The sequence below is a fragment of the Myotis yumanensis genome, unplaced genomic scaffold (genome assembly GCF_028538775.1).
Source record: "Myotis yumanensis isolate MYYU_CA2020_CCGP unplaced genomic scaffold, mMyoYum1.0.hap1 SCAF_21, whole genome shotgun sequence".
Classification (NCBI taxonomy): Eukaryota; Metazoa; Chordata; class Mammalia; order Chiroptera; family Vespertilionidae; genus Myotis; species Myotis yumanensis.
The window spans coordinates 15250035-15272835 of record NW_027223772.1 but is presented as its reverse complement, the minus strand read 5'-3'; the positions used below and the strand labels follow the sequence as shown (position 1 = coordinate 15272835).

The following is a 22801-nucleotide window of genomic DNA, read 5'->3' as shown; positions in this document are numbered from 1 at the left end:
ATGAACTTTGTTTCTATAGATTGAGGTTGAGTTGCTTGTTAGATTTCCAAGTGGAAGTGCCTTCAGTTTAAGTATATGCAATAGAGGGAGAGAAATTTGGGATGGAGATAATGAAAACTAGTTAGTATGACAAAAAGAGTAATTGAGGTGGTAATACCTGGTATGTATACCACTAGCAAAAAGCTGATCCTGCTGTCCTTGCCTGTGACAAGGATTTGTTAGCCATTAGTTCTGTAGGTAGGTGAAGGTGACACAACTGCATTTTAAGTAGTATGCTATAATTGAGAATTTTCACTAGTAAGCGTGGCCTTCCTTCTAGTTAGTCTATCTTGGTGGTATAAAGTGTACTTAAATATGCTGACTACCTTGGTGGTGCTTAAAGAGATAAATTGTAGGGACATGATGTTCTAAAGCTCTTCTGTATCAGTCGGAAAAAAAGCAGTGAATATGAAGCAGAAGATTGATTTTATAAATATGTTACAGTACCACATTCTTTAAAATATATGCTTCAAACAGAAGGTAAACACAAAACTAAGCTCTTGGAGGGCACTTCGAGGAGGTGGTAGATTTCTTAAGTGTCCAGTTAACTAGCTGTGTGTGGGAGTCTGTACCCTGAACACTAACTAACTCAAGTGCTTGTGCTTTTTTCATGACTAGGAATTGTGGTGCTTGGAATAAACAGAGCTCATGCCAAAAATTCATTCAGTAAAAATCTCGTTAAAATGGTGAGTGTAAAGATTAAACTCTTTGCTTCTAAAATTAAGCTATAGTTTTGACATCAACCTGAAAAATGTTCTCCCTTTTTCTTCTTATCCTCCCTGTTTATATTTAGCTCTCAAAAGCTGTGGATGCTTTAAAATCTGATAAGAAAGTACGGACTGTAATCGTGAGGAGTGAAGTCCCAGGGATATTCTGTGCTGGTATGTAAATAAATTTTATTATGAATTAAATTGCAGTCTAATTTTTCCTCACTAATAGCCTATTATAACGTGTTCTGTGGTTTGAATTCCATTACCCATAATTCCTCTTTGTCTTTTTTTTTTTTTTTTTTTTTTTTACTGGTTTACAAGAAAAAAGATGCTTTGTCAGTATTAGACACTTTTGTAACATGTTGCTTGTTTGGAAGTTGAAACAATAATTTGAGTCATTTGTGTGTAGTACATGAATAATATTTCTGAAAGATCAGCTGGGAAGGAAAAATTGTACAACAGTGTGCTGTATTTATCAGTGGCTCAGAAAATACTTTACTTGACTAGCAATAGCTGCCCCACTACAATATGTTAAGTATAGACATTTGCTTTGAAGGTTGGTGTTTGTAGTAGTGCCTACCTATGTTCACAGGATGTATTTTAAAATTGGTAGCTACAGCAGTGAAAGATAAATGTTGTTTTCTCATTTATACTGCTTACCAAAAGATTATGTTTTTTTTTATTTTCCATATTTGTGAGTATTTCTAAGCCATGAAATTGAGTGAATCTGTTTCAACTAGTAAACAATGTACATGATTAAGATAAAAAATGCTGATAACATGCAGTATCATTGTAATTTACTAATAAGTAAATGAAGGGAGAAGTTGACTGAAGAATAAGTTTTTTTTTCCCCAGTGAAAATATAAATGGGATAATCCCTTTGAGGTAACCAAACTTTTGAAAGAATGACAACATACACTATTTTATTCATTAATCGAGTATTGAACATTTAGTGTATACCAAGAATGATGCTGAAAAGATGGGGAAATACTTCTAAATAGAATCTTTTTAGAGATGTCTTAGTTGTGAAACTGATATTCTTCAGTTTCTTAAGGTTCCTTAGTTTTCCCAGCTTCAAACTCTGTGGCTTCCACATGAAAATATTGCAGAATTTTACGGTATGTAAGACTATTCCGTGTAAATGGGTTATATTTTGGCTGTTGATGTGATGTAGCATACCTACAAGGGTCAGTTTTAACTCCTTTGGCAATCAAAGACAGTGAAGTTATACTCCTCAGCTGCCTGGGTGGTGAGGTTCTGCAGTGCAGATTTCTGCTTTTACATCTGTCAAACACAAGTAACACCATCTGCCTGGTAGGTTGTTGGAGGCTTCATTGCCACAGTGTACCTACGGACAGTCAATAGTAAGTTACTGATGGCTCTTCATAGTTTTTATAAGGGCTTTACATGTATTTCTATTTTATTCCTTAAAGAATATGGAAAATGTATACCAAGACAATAGCATTCTTGTATCTGTGACTTTAGGACTAGTGAATATTCCTCCAGGGGACTGAGTCAAGTGCCATGACAGATGGCTGTGAGGTCACTGTTCTCAGGTCCTGTGAGGGCTGCTGAGGGCCTTATTGCGAGGACTTTGGTCAGTTTGGGGGCCTTTAAAGAAGGCCCTATTATGTGAATCCACGAGGAGTGGCATGATACTGTGAAGGTAGAACAACACTTCAGAAATAGTGTTAATGACCATAGTAACATTACTGTTGTTACCCGAGAGCTGCCCAAGTCAGAGGAGGTTCTCCCCTCCTCGGCTTGTGGGAAAGAATTCAGACAAGTGATAGAAAGCAGTGTTGAAGCAAAGCAAGTGAATTTAAGAAACAAAGCAAGCAAATTTATTAAGAATACACTTGGCATAAAGCACAAATGGGCAGCTGATCTAGTCTGAGCATCCCGCCTGGTGTGGGTTTAAGAGTTTTATACTTCCCCCTATAGGTTTCAAGGTTCACCTGTCAGACTAGATTTCAAGGTCCCCCTTTTACGTTGCTGTGACTTTTCACGGAATTTATTAGATCATCTGGCAATTTTATCTCATCAAGTCCCAAGACTGCTGACTTTGTTCAGTGGGTGAGATAAACTCCCCTTCCCCCTTCCCTCCTCCTGCCCTAGCAGCTGTTTATCCTGCCTAACATTGCTCTCTCAAGTGATACCATCCAGATGCTTTTGGGGTTTTTGTTATTTGTCCCCCAGACTTCACCTGTCCTTGGGTTTAGCTAGAACAAGTGGCATTAATTGGCTGTTTGTTCTCTGTTTTCCCAGGCCAGGGGGGCTTACGCTATGTGTTCTCTAGTGAGGGAGGGTGTAAACCATTTGCTCTCAAGTGTCCTTGGTGGGGGAGGATGAGGTCTTGGGATTCACAGACTGGCTGCAAGCTGCCCACACTGTTCGGCCTTGTTTAATTGTCTTGTCTCAGTTTTCCCATTCCACTTTCCCCATTTCACTTCCTAGCTTCTTACTATCCTGCCACACTGTCTTTTTGTTAGTAATAGGTTTTGTGATTAAAACACTATAGTTATTGGTAGAATTATTTTAATCTTACCTATTTATTTGCTGCCCATATGTTTTGCATTGCTATGTTATGTATATTCTTTGAAATAGGCTTTAATGCTTTAATACATTTTACAGATGTCTTTTATAGGTTGCCTTTTTGGGGACATATTAAGTAATATACCACATCATTTTACTAGATTAACAAGTTAGCTTTGAATATGTTTTTCAAGTATTAACCAGATACACTTTCTTTGCTGTATATGCTTTTAAACTTTGTCATGATTAAGATATCTATATTTTAACTCATAAGAACTGTTACTGTATTTTGTAAAAAAAATCAGTGTTTGAATTATAGGAAAATTGGGGCAAATCATTTATTAATTCAATGTGTATAGTAGAACCATTCTTTCAAATTTCTTTGAAAGATTTTCTTTGCTTACATATATTTGAAACAGTTTAGTATGTCTGTCTTTATTAATACGTGCAGATTAAGTGTAAGTCCTGATAAATTTAAACTTATAGTTTCTGTTAATTTAAAATATTAATTTTAATTAGGCTTCATTTATTAGTTATTGTTGAAGAATACAGTCTTTTGGGTGTGTTTAGCAGTGTCTCTGAATTGTCTCAGACCACCCTCCTAGTCACTGATAGTGTCTCTGATTCTTGACTTTGGTTCATTTTTTCTGTATCGTTTTTCTAAGATATTAGAAAAACATAATTAAGCCCTATTAAACTGATCCCTATATGCATTGGAGGTTGGACAGAGTGATTTCTGACTTCCCATTTAAATCTATTATTTAGAATCAATAAGCATATTTCACTTACATTTTTAAAATTAAATTTTAGTCTAAAAAATATAATAGGTCAAAATGTGTGAGATTTGTACAGAATGTATGAAAAAGTATATAAAGAGAGAAATCCCCCTGTCATCCCACTCCCTCTACTCCATTATTCCTCTAATAAAAATAACAATTTTTATCATCTTCTTTATTCTTCTTGTATTTCATTATACAGATGTATACACATACCAGTACACATGAATATACAAATATGTATGTTGAGGAACTGTTTGCTGTGATAATGTGAAGCCAGCATGAAGTGTGGAGAATGCATGTTGTAAGAGCTGTGCATGGTGTTATGCCCACGGTGCCTCTGGTGCTGGAACTGTCTGCAAGTGAGACTCTGGTTGGAGTGATAGCTTCTGTTCTCTGTCTGTAAAAATAATTGTTACATGAAATTATGTTAAGTGAATATACATACAAGGTAAATTATTTTGAAAAAAATCACCAAGTGTATTAGTATACTTTTTGGTTTTGGTAACTGAAGTTGTGACATTAACTGGGCTTCTGAATTATTTGTTACAAACATTTGAGAAGAAAACATCCTATATAATAAAGAGCTAATATGCTAATGTTCATGACGCCCTCACGCAGTAACGACCAATCAGCAGGAGGCTGCGTGCGTGGCAGGTGCAGGTGGGCAGGGCTGCGTGCGTGGCGAGGCGCACATGGGTGGGTGGGGATGTGACGAGTTCCTGCCCAGCGCCAGCCGGGGATGTGATGGGGGTGGGGCCAGCTGGGTCTGGGTCTTGCCCAATGGGGGTGGGGCCGGCTGGGTCTGGGTATCTTCCCTTTTAATGTGTACGAATTTCGTGCACTGGGCCACTAGTTTTTAGAATAAAACAATCTCATTGGGTAAGTCACATGCTATCTTTTTAAAGAGTCCATGTAAGGTCAAGGACCTGATGAAAGGGGTGGTTTAGCTGGAGCTACTTCCCCTGACTTGTAGGGAAGGGCTTGCTTTACCGTTCTGGTGATTTACTGCTTTGGAATATGTTTTCCTTTTAAGCTCTAAAATCTCATGCACTTAAGCATCATAATGGTCCTATGTCAGTGATGGCGAACCTTTTGAGCTCAGCATGTCAGCATTTTGAAAAACCCTAACTTAACTCTGGTGCCGTGTTACATATATAAATTTTTTGATATTTGCAACCATAGTAAAACAAAGATTTATATTTTTGATATTTATTTTATATATTTAAATGCAATTTAACAAAGAAAAATCAACCAAAAAAATGAGTTTGTGTGTCATCTCTGACATGCGTGTCATAGGTTCACCATCACTGTCCTATGTTGATTGAGAAAATGCATAATGTCAAAATACCACTCTGGTTATAATAATGTATTTAAATGAATTTTCTGTTATAAACTACAATGATATCTAGATACAGAAAAAAAAGAAGTATATCATAGTAATCATGACTGTAGACAATGTTTCCTATACGTGTATGTTTCAGATACCATGCCATACCCTAAGCATGACTCCAGGTTGGAAATCACTCTTGTATACTTTTTTTTTCTTTTAAAGTTTTTTATTGATTTTTAGAGAGAGAGGAAGGGAGAGGGAGAGAGAAATATCCATGTCAGAAGGGGTTGCCTCCTGCATGCCCCCTTCTGGGGATCAAGCCTGCAACCAGGGCCTGTGCCCTGACCTGGAATCAAGCCGCAACCCTGTAGTGCCTGGAGGACACCCAGCCCACAGGGGCCAGGGCTGCCTGCACTTCTTGTAGAATACTGAGCATGTCATTTTGATAATCAAAGCTCAGTGTGAAGCACTGGCTACATAGTTTACATGAGATTGTCTTGAGTGTGTGCCCTGTCCAATTTTTATCTTGTTTCTTTTTATTTTATTGATTTCAGAGAGGAAGTTAGAAAGAGAGAGAGATAGAAACATCAATGATGAGAGAGAATCATTGATTGGCTGCCTCTTGCATGCCCCCTACTGGGGATCAAGCCCCCAACCCAGGCATGTGCCCTTGATCAGAATCGAACCCGGGACTCTTCAGTCCACAGGCCAACGCTCTATCCACTGAGCCAAACCAGCTATGGCTATCTTGTTTCTTATACACACACACACACACACACACACACACTCACTCACTCAAAGAAAATATCAAATAATTCTGCTATTTCAAAATGATTTTGTAGTAACATTTTTAATGTATTATCTATAATGAAATTATGAAAAAGTCCTTTTAGTGCAATTACTGTATTGGTTGTAAACATGTAACCCTAGTCATCTATTTTTGCTCTTTTAGTGTTCTAAAAGTAAGTAGAAAGTACATGTGGATTGTTTTTACCATAAACTTTTTGAAGTGAAATTTTATGAGAAGTTACTGAGACTGAGAATTTTTCCCTTTGTAATCTCTAAAATAGATTATAAACAATTCTTGGTAATTGATTCTTGTATATAGAACTCTCACTTGAGTGTTTCGTTGAATTACACTGGTGTGTTTTTTTTTAAAGTAAAGGTAGTTTTACTTCTGCTTTTGAATTCTAGTAAATTGTGTACGGACAAAATTTCTCACTAAAATTGTCAACGTGCTTGATTGTTATGTGTATTGTTCAAATGGATACAGATGACATGATGTGATTAGAAGTATGGGCGCTTCTGAATAATAAAGTTATTCAAAGTTGTTTCAGTATCTTAGTTTGTTATATTTATGTCTTTGAATGTTAATACCTTAGAGCAGCGATTTCCAAACCTCTGAGCTGTGATTGGTGGGCAGTGCAAGGGCCACAGGTGTCAGGACCAAACCCTGGACCCCTGAGCTCCTGGCATGGCTCCAGGAGCCTCCTCCAAATCGGTGCGGTCTCCCAGCAGGCGGTTTGCCATAAAGCTAGCATAGGTGCTGTGTTAGAGGGCACCTCATGTAAGGTCTCCCAGTGGGCGGTGTGCCACAGAGCCAGCTTAGGTGCTGTGTTAGAGGGCACCTCATGTAAGGACTTGGTGGGTTCCAGGGTGCATTCCTGGGGCTCCTCCAGGACTCATTCAGAGTCCCTGTCTTTCCCCTCTGCAGTGCTTGCCTCTTCCATCTGCTCCTTTCTCCCATAGAGCACTACATTGAACTACTTTTATTAACCAACTAGAGGCCCGGTGCATGAAATTCATGCATGGGTAGGGTCCCTAGGCCTGTCATTGATCAGGGCCAATCGGGGCCTTCTGGCTGTCAGTTGAGGCCTTCCTTTGTTCCACGCTGCCCCCTGGTGGTCAGTGCACGTCATAGCAAGCGATCGAACTCCCGGTCTCCTGGGCAAACTCCCGAGGGGACAATTTGCATATTAGCGCTATCTATCTATATATATATATCCACGTAGATGCCTAGCATCTAGCAAGTCCTTTTAACCTCTCTGTTAAGATGTATCCTGGTTTCAAAAATGTTAAAATTTGGAGAAAGGAGTATGCATACAAATGGAGGAAATAAAGTACTTCGAGTACAATTGAGGACTACTGCAGAAGTGTTTGTAACAGGCAATTTTGGAAAAACAGAACAAAACTCAAATACATCCTCTGTCTTATCCTGCCCCTGTTGCTTGAGCAGGTAGATTGCTCCACAGCAACCAGGTCCAGTGTATCTGGGACCCCAAAATCAGTCCTAGCTCCCTGGAAAGGAAGCCAATCCAACTTTTTGGAGTTTGTGGGGGAAGGGTATGTGGTTAATGGGCATCTCTTTTTTCAGCTGTGACTGGTGCAGAGCAAGGGGCTGCATCCTACTGATTGGAGCATGTGGGAAATATCCTGCTTCTGAATATATAAAAAGTAAATGTCTTGTTACCAAAGTGGAGAAATTTATGAAACGGTTAATGACAGAGAAGCTTCTTTTTGAAGATGCCCCTTCTCACTACTCCCAGACATGCCTCCCTCGGACTGACGACAGGCAGGGTGGCCTCCTACTCACCAGATCCGCCTCAGACGCTGGTAGGACCAGAGATGGGGGTGTGAGAGCGCTCGCTCTTGAGGCTTTCAGCTCCAGAGGGTGTCTGTTTAGAGGAGGACTGGTAACAGATTTTGTTCTTTCCCAGCCTTCTACAGACAGACCATATTCCCAAGCAAAACGATCATTCTTCAAAAGATGCCCAGCGTTCACGTCGGCCTCCGGACTGGAAGTGGGTCTTCTCCAGATTCCCAAGGAGAAGCGGCCTAGGGCGGGTCTGCTGCTCCTAATAAAGCAACTCGGCCTTTCTCCGCTGCACCTCTCCGAGCCGGGCTCTGGGCACCGCAAAGGGAGAGGTTCCCCGAACCCGCTTCCTGCACACCTAGGCTAGGATACATCTTGTAGGAGGCGGCTTCAGTGCTGGGTCCTCTGGCGCCTCGCCTCCTGGGCTGCAGTCCAACGTCTCCCAGCGCCCCAGCCTCAGACGCGCCACGCAGTTGCCCGTACCACCGGTCGCCTCAGCGTAGACCCCAGCAGCCCGGGATACAGCCCACCCAAGCCGGCCGCCTGGCAGCCAGGCCACCACGCCCACCACCGCTGGTAGCTCTCCGCTGCTGCCGCTCCGGGCGCAGGACGCTATGGGCACCGCCATCTTTGTTGCGAAGTGACAGCTAATTTGCGTATTACTCTTTTATTAGATTAGATGTGTATTAGCCCAGTATACACTGAGCCACATTGTATATTCTCAATTTAAAATCATATTCTCAATGTTAAGTGGTAGTGAGTTGAACCATTATGTCTTTTAGCAAATACATCCTACCTTAGATATTTTTTGGCTTTACTGACATTTTTCTTTCATGCTAAATTTTAATTCTTCATGGAAAAATTAGAAGACATATATTAGGTATCCACAAACGTTTAACAGTTCAGGTACCCAACTGAACTTATTAAGCAATATGATGTTACAGAGATTGAAGTCCTCGCCTTGTGCAGATTGAATCTCATCACCTGTCCCCGCCCAGAGATCACCATTTGAATTTGGTATTTATCAATCCATGTATGTTTTATATGCCTAAATAGCATCCTTGTGTAAAATGGTTATTATCCTGTGTATCTTTTCTGTATATAATTATACTAGTAAGTGTGATTATAGATTCTTCAACATTTTTAGATCTACCTATATTTGTACTCTAATTCCTTCATTTACACTAGAATTCTTCATTCCATTATATATTTTTTTCTGTCTTATTAACAATCCTTTTGATCAATATTTAGGTTATTTCCAATTTTTTGCTCTTTTACATATGTTGTATTAATTGTTATTTTCTCATTTCCTTGGGCGTGTGTTTGAGAGATTTTCTAGGGTGTGTGAATATCCTCCTATATAATAAAAGGCTAATATGCAAATTGTCCCCTTGAAGTTCAACCGACCAGGAGTTTGACCACTGGCTATGACGTGTGCTGACAGGGGGCGGTATGGAATGAAGGAAGGCCCCAGCTGGCAGCCAGGGGAAGGCAGGCGCCAACCGGCAGCCAACAACCAGGGGAAGGAAGGCCCCGATTGGCCCTGATTGCCAGCCAGGCCTAGGGACCCTTCCTATGCACGAATTTTGTGCACCCGGCCTCTACTGTGTGTGTGTGTGTGTGTGTGTGTGTGTGTACTGCAGTTCTCACTCTCATAGGAAGTATGTGGGCTCAGAATGTCCCAACCTCAGCTGCTTGGTACTTGATATTATGTCTAGTCATGATTCATGTATAATGGGCCAATAAGTAACTAAGTAGCTGAGTGTATGCCCTTTGTGCTCTAATTTTATGTTTTCTATTTGTCTATTTACTTAAATGGGGACCTACCCATCTCAAATAGTTTAATTTTATTAAAAAGAATGTCTTTGTTGAGCCACAGAGTATATGGTTTCTTAAAGAATTCTTTCTGTTTATTTTTCTCTGTTTCAGAGTGATAAGTTCATAATTATGATATTGTCAGTTTGTTCATACGTGAAAGCCAGTGATTCTCAGACGTGATCTGTAGTCACCAAGACAGGCTTCCAGGAAGTGATTTTCTCTGTGGAAAGGCATCCTGTGCCCTTTTCACTGGGTTGACATTTGCACTGATGAGGCAAAAGCAATAGTGGGTAAAACTGCCAACATCTTTGCAAAAACCAAGGAAGTGGCATCAATCTGTAGTTATTTGTGTTAACATTAATGGGTTTATTTGTATTATTAAATAAATAAATATTTTAAAAATTTGTAATTTTAGTTTCTAATAAACTATTGGTACATATAACCTAAACAAAATCTTTTCCTCTAAGAGGTTTAAGGGGACCTAATATCACAGATTTTGAGAACCATTATTAAGTACACAGTAGATATATGAACAAACACATACATTATTCTTCCTGATTCTTTAAGAGGAAAATTTAGTTAATATAGTTCCTTTAACAGATAAATTCAGTTACTTTTAATGTTATATATGAATTTAAAGTTTTCAATTTATTTCATTAAAATTTTGTTTATAACTAGATTATATTTGTAAATAAAATATTTTGCAGGTGCTGACCTTAAGGAAAGAGTCAAAATGAATCCTAGTGAAGTTGGTCCTTTTGTCTCAAAAATAAGAGCAGTGATCAATGAAATTGGTAAGTATAATTAAATTCTCCTTTTAGCATGCTGAATCTGACCTTAAATGCCATATATAAAAAATTATACGCTGTCTTTATGTATAAAATTTGGCCAAAACACTTACATAAGTAGAAAATCATGACCTAAAGCTGGTTTTTGTAAAATAATACGTAATGTATTTGACTTGAAAATTTGTGAACAATGTTTTATAATTAAAGAGGCCGCCTATGTATGATGACATGGCATATGAAGATAATTATTACAAAACAGAGAGAGTAATTTGGCATTAGCCTTTGACTTAAAAGTATCTATAATTCTTAAGTAATTTCATATACAAATGTGTTTATAGATTTGGAATTTTTTTGTTTTTTACATAAATAGGATTGTACTATTTCCTTAGAATTACAGACTTTTGTGTAATATTTACATCTCAGTACATATCAATCTACTTTATTACTAGTACTTTTTAATATACTGTTGAATAGTAATCCATAGCATAGTCTCATCCATATTTTAAAATTATTTCTTTATAAACATTATTCATTAATGAATATTTGTGTTTTGTTGTTGTTTATAAACAAGCAGTGACTATCTTTGTATCAAGTCTTTCAGAACATTAATATGTGTATTTATAGAATGTATTCCTAAATATAGGATTACAGTCCTAAGTATAATGTGTTCATTGTACATCTTAATGAATCCTGCCAGATTATATTTTTAAAAGGTTGCAATCATTTATATTTCCATTAATTATATGACAGTACCTGTTTCCTCATATTCCTGCCAGCATTTAATGTTGCTATTTAAAAGATTTTTCAAGGTTAAAAAACAAACATTAGCAGTTTAATTTGCATTTCCCCAGATGTTGTGTCATGTTTTATCTTAAACTGCCTTTTCACGTCCTTCTTCTCCTTTTTATAGCATTGTATAATAACTATTTATTTATATAGCCTTGGTTCTGTATCTTTTTTCTCTTCCTCAGATTTATTCCTAGCTATTTCATACCTTTGAATTGGATCTTTCCCTTCCCATTTCTGTTGAAGGCTGGTTATTGTAGGTCTGCAGGAACGTTACTAAATTTTATGTGCTTATCTTAGATGCCAACCTTCTAATTACTTGCACTAGTTATTATTATTTCTCAATTAATTTTCTTGTATTTTCCAGATAAAGGCTTATTATTTATAAATAATGTAATTTTGGTGTTCTTTTGTCAACTTTTTGATCTTATATATCTTTCATATACTTTTACATTGTCTAAGGTCCTTGGTATAACATTCAGATGTTGAAGTGAGCATGTTTATCCTTATCTTTATTTGACTTTGATGAATACTTTTAATATTTTTCCAACAATTTATCAAGTTCTCCTTTTCTTCTCTTTAGCTGCCCTGGTCTTATATTACTAGAATAAACCCTACCTGGTCATTGTGGTTAGCAGTATTACGCTGGATTCAGTTTTATATGTGTTGGTATAATCATGTGAGATTGACCTTCTGATTTGGTTTCTGTGTTACCTTTTCTGGCTTGGGTCAAGACTCTGCACAGCTTCATGGCAGGAGGTGGTAAGCTTCCCGTCTCTTTCTGTGCTGCACTGGGCAGCGTCTGTTAATTGAAGGGTTAGTGGAATGTGACATCTTTTGGAGTTTTGTGTGGTTTTGTTATTCTTGTTTACTTTAAAAATTTATTTTATTTTTTCTATCACCTTTGATCCCCTCTAGACCCTCTTCCACCTACACCCACTTCCCCCCTCCCCCCCCCCTGCAATTACCACGCTAAGTTTTAGAATACATGTGTTTTGATTTCTGGAATGGTTGTTGTCACCTTACGGTCTCTTTTCATCCTGTGCTAGTGTCAGCAGAGGCTTTTCTCTGCTTCTCTCTCCAGCTTCAACCTCACAGTTAAAGCTTCTGAGGGGGAGTGTGGACTGGGTTTCCATATTGGTCAGAGAGCTTGATGTTGGAAGTAAAAGTCAAAGCTGTCTGACTTCACACATGTGCTAGGAGGAGTGGCTAAGACTGGTCTGATTGTAAACATTACCTTGATGTTTCTTCAAAGACTCTATTTTATTAATCTGAAACCAGGATTTTTCTAGGGCTTTTTAAATGAAGAACTATTTCTGCAGTGACATTTTCTTTTCTGTGACTAGAGCTATAACATTTTTGTTGTGGATCCTGTCTACCTTTGTTAATTTAATGAGTTCCTCAATATTTTTTGATGATAGTTTTCATTGCAACATTACAATAGACATGAAATGTTTAAGTTGCCTTTTTAGTGGTTTAGTGTGATTTTGAGGGGCAGGTAGAAACTGAGTGTCTCAATCTAATCTGCTCATCTACGCTAATAAAAGAGAAACATGGTAATTAGTGTACGACCGCTACCCTTCCCATTGGCTAATCAGCGTATCCTTATGCAAATTAACTGTCAGCCAAGATGGCGGCCGGCAGCCAGGCAGCTGGAAGCGAACATGAGGCTTGCTTGCTCCAGTGACTGCGGACTCCAACGTTCCCCGCCTTACTTGCCGGCCTCTGAGCTGGCAGTTTGAAACATTCTAACAAATATAGCCGGCCGGGATCTCAGAGCTGGAGTTATACATTGTTTCGATTATAGAACCAAAACAAACCAGATACCTGGTCTCAGAGCTAGAGCCAGAGCTAAAGCTGGCCCAGAATAAAATAAAAAAAAGGAGGGGTTGGGAGCTTCAATCAACAACTGCCAGCCTGAAAGCAGCCCTCAGCCCCTCACCCAGACTGGCCAGGCACCCCAGTGGGGACCCCCACCCTGAAGGGTGTGTGACCAGCTGCAAACAGCCATCATCCCCTCATCCAGGCTGGCCAGGCACCCCAGTGGGGACCCCCACCCTGATCCAGGACACCCTTCAGGGCAAACCAGCCGGCCCCCAGGCCTCTATCCTATATAGTAAAAGGGTAATATGCCTCCCAGCAACGGGATCAGCGGAGCCGCGAGGCCTCCTGGCACCGGATCAGCATGACAGGGGGTAGCACCCAAACCCCCTGATCGCCCTGTGGCTCTGTGTGTGACAGGGTGCGGCGCCCCAACCCCGGCCCCCGCCACGGGCCCTGCTCTGTGTATGACAGGGTAGAGCCATAACCTCCCCATCAGCCCTGCCCTGAGTGTGACAGTGGCTGTGCCCCAACCCCCTGATCGGCCCTGCTCTGTGTGTGACAGGGTGCGGCACCCCAACCGCCCCCCCCCCCCCACCACAGACCCTGCTCTGTGTGTGACAGGGTAGAGCCATAACCTCCCCATTGGCCCTGCCCTGAGTGTGACAGTGGCGGCGCCCCAACCCCCTGATCGGCCCTGCTCTGTGGGTGATAGAGGGCGGTGCCCCAACCCCCTGATCTGCCCTGCTTTGTGTGTGACAGGGGGCAGTGCCCTAACTCCCCTATGGGCCCTACTCTGTGTGTGACAGGGGGGAGGCTCCTCAACCCCCTGATCGGCCCTGCTCTGTGTATGACAGGGGGGAGCTCCCCAACCCCCTGATGGGCCCTGCTCTGTGCATGACAGGGGGCAGTACCCAACCCCCTGATGGGCCCTGCTCTGTGCATGACAGGGGGGAGCTCCCCAACCCCCTCATGGGCCCTGCTCTGTGCATGACAGGGGGGAGCTCCTCAACCCCCTGATCGGCCCTGCTCTGTGAGTGACAGGGGGGAGCTCCCCAACCCCCTGATTGGCCTTGCTCTGTGCGTGACAGGGGGTGGTGCCACAACCTCCCCATCGACCCTGCCTTGAGTGTGACAGGGGGCGGTGCCCCAACCCCCCAATCGGCCCCACCCTGAGTGTGACTGAGGGTGGCATCGCAACCTCCCGATCCACCCTGCTCTGTGCATGACAGGGGGCGGCGCCCCAACTCCCCAATCAGCCCTGCTCTGAGCCTGACCAGGGGCTGCACCTAGGGATTGGGCCTGCCCTCTGCCACCCAGGAGCAGGCCTAAGCCAGCAGGTTGTTATCTCCCGAGGGGTCCCAGACTGCGAGAGGGCACAGGCCGGGCTGAGGGACCCCCGCCCCCAGTGCACAAATTTTTGTGCACCGGGCCTCTAGTCTACACTAATAAAAGAGAAACATGGTAATTAGCGTACGACTGCTACCCTTCCCATTGGCTAATCAGCATATCCTTATGCAAATTAACTGTCAGCCAAGATGGCGGCCGGCAGCCATGTACTGAAGCCAGCAGGGAGGCCTGCTTGCTCCAGTGACGGCGGACTCCAACGTTCCCTGCCTAACTTGCCGGCCTCTCAGCTGCAACTCTAAGCAACTATGTTGCAAATATAGAAGCTAAACAAAACCCCAGAAACCGGCGGGCTTCGGCCAGCCTGACCGCAACATTGTATCAATGTTTTCAGCAGTGAGGCCTTAGAGCTAAAGCTGGCTCAGAATAAAAAAAAAAAGAAAAAGAAAAAAAGGAGCGGTTGGGAGCCTCAGTCACCTGCCATCCGGAAAACAGCCCTCAGCCCCTCAGCCAGCCTGGCCAGGCACCCCGTGGGGACCCCCACCCTGATCCAGGACACCCTTCAGGGCAAACCAGCCGGCTCCCACCCGTGTACCAGGCCTCTATTCTATATAGTAAAAGGGTAATATGCCTCCTGGCACCGGGATCAGCATGCCAGGGGGCAGCGCCCAAACCCCCTGATCACCCTGCGGCTCTGTGAGTGACCGGGGGCGGGGCCACAACCTCCCTATCCACCCTGCTCTGTTCGTGACAGGGGAAGGTGCCCCAACCCCCTGATCAGCCCTGCTCTGTGCCTGATAAGGGGGAGCTCCCCAATCCCCTGATCACCCTGCGGCTCTGTGTGTGACAGGGTGTGGCGCCCCAAGGCCCCCCATCCCCCCCCACGGGCCCTGCTCTGTGTGTAACAGGGTGCAGCACCCCAACCCCCTGATCGGCCCTGCTCTGTGGGTGATAGAGGGCGGTGCCCCAACCCCCCCCCACCCCCCCACGGGCCCTGCTCTGTGTGTGACGGGGTAGAGCCATAACCTCTCCATCAGCCCTGCCCTGAGTGTGACAGTGGCGGCGCCCCAACCCCCTGATCGGCCCTGCTGTGTGGGTGATAGAGGGTGGCACCCCAACCCCCCTCCACGGGCCTTGCTCTGTGTGTGACGGGGGAGAGCCATAACCTCCCTGTTGGCCCTGCCCTGAGCGTGACAGGGTACAGTGCCCCAACCTCCTGATCCGCCCTGCTCTGTGTGTGACAGGGGGCGGTGCCCAAACTCCCCTATCGGCCCTACTCTGTGTGTGACAGGGGGGAGCTCCTCAACCCCCTGATCGGCCCTGCTCTGTGCATGACAGGGGGGAGCTCCTCAACCCCCTGATTGGCCCTGCTCTGTGCATGACACGGGGGAGCTCCTCAATCCCCTGAAGGGCCCTGCTCTGTGCATGACGGGGCAATGCCCCAACCCTCTGATGGGCCCTGCTCTGTGCGTGACAGGGGGCAGTGCCCCAACCCCCTGATTGGCCTTGCTCTGTGTGTGACAGGGGGTGGCGCCGCAACCTCCCCATCGACCCTGCCTTGAGTGTGACAGGGGGCGGCGCCCCAACCCCCCAATCGGCCCCACCCTGAGCGTGACTGAGGGTGGCATTGCAACCTCCCGATCCACCCTGCTCTGTGCATGACAGGGGGCGGCTCCCCAACTCCCCAATTGGCCCTGCTCTGAGCCTGACCAGGGGCTGCACCTAGGGATTGGGCGTGCCCTCTGCCACCCGGGAGCAGGCCTAAGCCAGCAGGTCGTTATCTCCCGAGGGGTCCCAGACTGCGAGAGGGCACAGGCTGGGATGGGGGACCCCCCCCTCCCCCCCCGAGTGCACAAATTTTTGTGCACCGGGCCTCTAGTTTATATAATAAAAGCCCAATATGCTAAGTGTCTGACTGTTCGTTCAACTGTTCGACCAGTCGCTATGACGTGCACTGTCCATCAGGGGGCAGACGTTCTGACTGGGAGGTTAGCTTGCTCCTGGAGTACGGCTGATCGGGGCTGGAGGAGATGGGCCGGACACGCCCTGGAGCCCTCCTGTGGTCCCTCCCTAGCCAGTCGGCCCTGATTGGCCCTGCGACTGGGTAAGATGGCCCTGATCTGCCCCAGTCGGGCCTGATGGGCCTCGATTGGGACTGGGTGAGATGGGCCAGACACGCCCTGGACGAATCTGTGCACCAGGCTGGTTTCGGCCTGATCCCCACAGGCCAGGCTGAGGGACCCCACTGGTACACGAATCCGTGCACCGGGCCTCTAGTTTAATATATGGAACTAGGGCAGGCAGACTTCTAAAAGTAATGGATAGTAAATATATATGGCTTTGAGGGCCATATGGTCTCTGTCACAGCTACTCAACCTTTTTTTCTTTTAAAGTCTTTTTTTTTCGCCAAAACCAGTTTGGCTCAGTGGATAGAGCGTTGGCCTGCGGACTGAAAGGTCCCAGGTTCGATTCCGGTCAAGGGCATGTACCTGGGTTGTGGGCACATCCCCAGTAGGAGATGTGCAGGAGGCAGCTGATCGATGTCTCTCTCATCAATGTTTCTAACTCTCTATCTCTCTCCCTTCCTCTCTGTAAAAAAATCAATAAAATATATTTAAAAAAAAAAAAGACTTTTTTTTTCTTTTTTGTTAATCCTCACCTGAGGATATTTTTCCATTGATTTTTAGAGAGAGTAGAAAGGATGGGGAAAGACACAGAGGGCGAAACATCGATGTGAGAGAGACACACATCAGTTGGTTGCCGCCCGCATGCACCCAACTGGGGCTGGGAATCAAACCTGCAACTGAGGTACTTGCCCTTGACCAGAATTGAATCCAGAACCCTTCAGTCCTTGGGCCCACACTCTATTTCACTGAGCCAAACCAGCTAGGACAAAGGCTTCCCCTTCCTTCCTTCCTTCCTTCCTTCCTTCCTTCCTTCCTTCCTTCCTTCCTTCCTTCCTTTCTTCCTTCCTTCCTTCCTTCCTCTCTCTCTCTCTCTCTCTCTCTCTCTTTCTTTCTTTTTAAAAATATATTTTTATTGATTTCAGAGAGGAAGGGAGAGGGAGAGAGATAGAAACATCAATGATGAGAGAGAATCATTGATCAGCTGCCTCCTTCACGCCCCCCACTGGGGATTGAGCCCGCAATCCAGGCATGTGCCCTTGGCTGGAATCGAACCCAGGACCCTTCAGTCCACAGGCTAACGCTCTATCAACTGAGCCAAACCAGCTAGGGCAAGACTTTATTTTTCTAGAGCAGTTTTAGTTCACATCAAAATGGAGAGGAGGATACAAAGATTTTGCATATACCCTCTGATTTCACATATGCATATCCTCTCTATTATAACACCCTCCCTCCAGAGTGATGCGTTTGCTACAACTGATGAACTTACACTGACACACATAATCACCTCAGGTCCATAGTTTACTTTTAGTGTTGGACGCTCTATGGGTTTGAATAAATGCAAAATGAAATGTGTCAATCATTATATTGTCATACAGAGTATTTTTATTGGCCTGAAAATCCTCTGTGCATGGATGGCCTTGTTATCTATTCCCTCTTCAGCAACCACTTTTTACTGTCTCCATAATTTTGCATTTTTAGAACGTTGTGTAGTTGGAATCATACAGTTTATAGCTTTTTCAAATTAGTTTCATTAAACTTTCAAATTGGTTTCATTATATTTTTCTCCATGTTCTTTCATGACTTGACACTTTATTTTTAGTGCTGAGTAATATTTCACTGGTTGTATGTACCACAGGTTACTTAATCCATTCCCCTACCAAAGGATGTCTTGGTTGCCCCCATGAATTGGCAGTTATGAATAAAACGGTTACAAACATTGTGTGTAGGTTTTGGTACGGACATAAAGTTTCAATTCCTTTGTGTAAATACCAAGGAGCAAAATTGTTGGATCGTGATGTTGCTGGTGAAAATGGGGCCCTTGTCGGGTCACAAGACATTTTTGGGGACCCACAAGCGAGGATGAGGTCTGGTGGGAAGATTTGGGTGGGAATAGAAGGCTGCCCCCAGGTTCCCAATGTCTCATCTCTGTCCGTCGTCCTGAAGAGTCCAGCTGTGTCTTCATCAGGCCCAAAGGCCAATGTCCAAAAGTTCTGCGCCGCGCCCAAGCCCAGGCCGGTTAGTCTAGGCCTGGCCCCACCCGCCATGTAGTCTGCTCCTGCCGTGCTTCAGCTGGTGCTGTGTCCAGGCCGGCACTTGGAGCCTGCAGGCTGGCTGGGCCCCAAGGGGCTGCTAGGCCCACATGGCTGCTATGGAGGGACACCAGCGGGGCTGTATGGGATGAGCAGGTGTTAACAAAGAGGGAGAGGAAGGGAGAAGGAGGGAGGGAGGGGGAGGGGAGCAGGAGGGGGAGAGAGAGAGAGAGAGAGAGAGAGAGAAAGAGAAAGAGAAAGAGAAAGAGCTTTGTTAAGCTGGGATTATATTATCTTGGATTTGGGAAAGACCAGGTACTTCTTCAAGCTAACCAGTCAGTTTTTCAACCTTTCAGAGGCTGGTTGGCCCCTCCCCCTAACAAGTCCATTTCCTAGATCTTCCAGGGTTCTGTGTCCCTTATCCAATCCGACCCTTTTCCCAGGCTAGGCCCCGCCCCTTGTGGTCACCCTCTTAGTTCCTGCTGCCCATGCCTCACAGTACATGCTCCTCTCTATGCCATCTTGGCTTCTACTGTGCGTGTGCCCAGCGGAGGGCTTTCTCCTTTATTGTCTTATCTCTCCCTCAGTAATCCTGGGTAATGACTGTAATGAGCCTTCCTCCAGGGATGGGGTCCCAGGACAGAGGTGGCGGTCCCCTGGGGAGCCTGTGAAGCAGTAGCTTCCTAGTGAAGCAGATGCAACGATTGGATTCAGCTCCCAGTTTATTAAGCTTCTTAATGTCTGATTCCCTTTGCTTCCCTCCTTTATTAATATCTAGCTACCTACGCTAACAAAATGTTAAGAGTTTGTTTGGCTTTGTAAAATCACTGCCTGTCCTCCAAGCTGGATGTACCACTTTGCAGTAATGAATGATGAATGAGACTTACTCTTGCTCCCCATCCTCATCAGCATTTGGTATTGTCACTGTTCCAGACTTTGGCTATGACAGGTGTGTAGTTGTTTTAATTTGCATTTCCCTGATGACATATGATGTAGAGCATTTTAATGAAGTCCAGCATATCCATTCATGGATCGTGCCTTGGGTGTTGTAGTTCCCCCCTTACCTGCAGTTTCTCTTTTTGTGGTTTTACTTACCTGTGGTCAACCAGAATCTAAAAATATTAAATGGAAAATTCCAGAAATAAGCAAGTTATAAATTTTAAATGGCAGCATTCGGAATAGCTGATGAAATCTTTCACTGCCCTGTCCTGTGGGACAGGACTCACTCAGCCTGAAGCTGTACAGGCTCCTGCCCAGGAGTCTCTCAGTGGCTGACTTGGTTCTGTCATGGCATTGCTGTGCTTGTGTTCAGGTGACCCTATAATTAGCCTAACACCTAGTTGCTATGTCATTCACCTCACTTCCTCTTATCACATAGGCACTGTGTCATCTCATATCATCATCATAAGAAGGGTGAGTACAGTAAAAAAGATATTTTGAGAGAGACCACATTCACATAACTTTTATTATGGTATTCTATATAATAAAAGCCTAATATGCAAATTGTCCCCTCCACCGGGAGTTTGACCAGGAGTTCGACCGCTCACTATGATGTGCGCTGACCACCAGGGGGCGGTGCGGAACATGGCGGGCATCAGTGATGTGACCCTGGCAGCGGGCGGCAGTGGAGGCGCTGCTGGCCCTGATGGGCCCCAACGAGAGCAGGACCGCAGTGGGATGGTGGAGCAGTTGAGCGGGCGGCGCCAGGCCAAGGCAGGTGTGAGTGGGGCCCTATCGCCCTGCTGATCGCTCCACAGATGGCGACCAGCAGCAGTGGCGGGGGGTGGGGATGCCGCCCGGATCCCAGGCACTGAGGGAGCCGGGCGGGCGCCCAGTCGCCCCGCTGATGGCCCCGCAGATGGCGACCATTGTCCATTACAGAGAAAGGGCAAATAGCAATATTAAAATATTTCTTCTAATTATTTTCCTTTCAATGTGCACAAATCCATGCACTGGACCACTAGTATTGTTATAATTGTTTTATTATCATTTTTGTTGTTAATCTCTTACTGTGTATAATTTATAAGTTAAACTTTATGATAGGTATGTATGTATAGGAAAAACCATAGTGCATATATACATATGTACATATATCTATATATATAAAAGCCTAAATGACCGGAATGACTGGAACGTATGGTCGACCAGTTGCTATGATGCACACTGACCACTAAGGGGCAGACACTCAATGTAGGAGCTGTCCCCTGGTGGTCATTGCACTCCCACAGCCAACCTCCTGTGGCCTGCCAACCTCCTGCAGTTCCTCCCCTCCTGCCGGTCCCTCCCCGTGGCCGGCCGGCCAACCTCCTGTAGTCCCTCACCCTGGCCAGCTGGCCAACCTCCCGTGGTCCCTCCCCCATCCCTCCCCCTAGGCCGGCTCCGATTGGCCCAGCCCTGATTGGGACTGGGCGAGACGGCCCTGATCGGCCCTGATTGCTGGTCAGGCCTAGGGACCCCACCTGTGCATGAATTCGTGTACTGGGCCTCTAGTACATATATATATGTTATAGTTCAGTACTCATTTGCATTTTGAGACATCCACTGAAAATACTGTGAAAACCTTTAGGCCAATAAATGTGAAATTTCTGTCTCAAGATCACAGTCTGGAATACTCATGTAAATAGTGAAGAAACTGAATCAGTAGTTAAAAGTTCTTTCACAGAGAAAGCACTAGGCCCAGTTTTTGTACGTTAGGCGATTTACATTTCAGGCATTTTACCTGCCTGTAAGGCTCAGGTCTTTACAGTGTGATGCTAACTCTCCCACAGAGCATTAGAGTGAGAGTTCATTTCTAAGCTTACGATTTCAGACTGTATAACTTTCATACATGAACATGACAAAAACAATTGAAGAAATAAATGAGGAGAGCCAGTCTTGCTTGTGAATATAGATAAAATCCAGTAGGTTTTAAAAAAGACTACATTGGATTTTCCCAGGACTATAAGTGGGAGGGCGAGGTTTCCATTTGAAATATTAAATTTAATTTGTGCTTTTAGCCAATTAAAGTAAAATCATGTTTTTCTCAATAGATTAATAAAAAGAATTTTATAGATGTCCAATCTATTCATAGAAAAAGCTTAAGGCAGACTAGAAATATAGAAGGAAACTTTCTTATCGTGATGAAAGGTATCTATTTCTTAGTAGTAAAATACTAAAATAGTCTCCTAAAGACAGGAAAAAGACAAGAGTCCCACTAGCTTCACTCTGTTCCACATTGTTCTGAAAGTGCTGTGCTTTGCGGAAAGGCAGGAAATAGGAATAAAGGAATGATGGAAAAAGAAGAAATAAAACACTGTCCTTCACAAGTGGTATGATTGTCTTAAGGGAAAATCTAAGACATAAAAAAGAATTAAATGGAGACACATTGTCTTTTTGACATTTAATTCTTTTTTATGTCTTAAAATAAAATTTCATAATTTTTCCATCTAGCTGGCATATATTTCTAAATCCACTTTTGTTCCTACTATAAATAGTACCTTTTTGGTTTTACTGGTATAAAGAAAGGCAATTGATTATTTTTAAATATGTATCATATTGAGCTATCTTGTGACATTAATTATTTCTAATAATTTGTTGATCCTCTTAGATTTTCACAAATGATACAATGTACAGATTCAGTGTAATTATACTTAAATTCTCAGCGTTAATTTTGTAAGGAATTTGAGCATGAAGAGGCCCCACATGGCTAAGCATGCCAAAGAAGAAGAAAATGAAGGGCTTGTCTTATCAGCACTCAAGACTTATTAACTACGATGGTATATTATTGGCTTTTGGGTAGAAATGGGTCCGTAGAGTGGAATGCAAAGCCAGAACAGATCCACATGAGTAGAGGAACTGCACAGGAGAAGGGGTGCGTTGCGACTCGCTGCGGGGCAGCAAAGACTTGACTGTTTATGAAGTAAAACAAACTTATATCCTTGATGGAGTGAAAAATTTCTTAAACACAAAATACAGCACTTAAAAGGAAAGCTTGAAAATTCTACTAAGTTTAAATTAAGAACATTTGTTCATTGAAGACACTATCAAGAAAGTAGAGAAGCTACAAACTGGGGAAAAATACTTGAAACTAACAGCTGCCAAAGGATTCATGTACATCTAC

The 22801-nt window shown here is 43.7% G+C and overlaps 1 protein-coding gene across 3 annotated transcripts in view; it reads left to right on the top strand.

The window, feature by feature from the left end:
• Positions 1–22801, top strand: part of AUH (AU RNA binding methylglutaconyl-CoA hydratase) — a 184966-nt gene that overhangs the window by 24718 nt on the left and 137447 nt on the right. For all 3 annotated transcript variants that reach the window (XM_070400946.1, XM_070400945.1, XM_070400947.1), the window contains exons 2-4: positions 658–725; positions 833–920; positions 10512–10598. In XM_070400946.1, coding sequence (XP_070257047.1) covers positions 658–725; positions 833–920; positions 10512–10598 — 243 coding nt within the window. The remainder of the gene's footprint in view (positions 1–657; positions 726–832; positions 921–10511; positions 10599–22801) is intronic.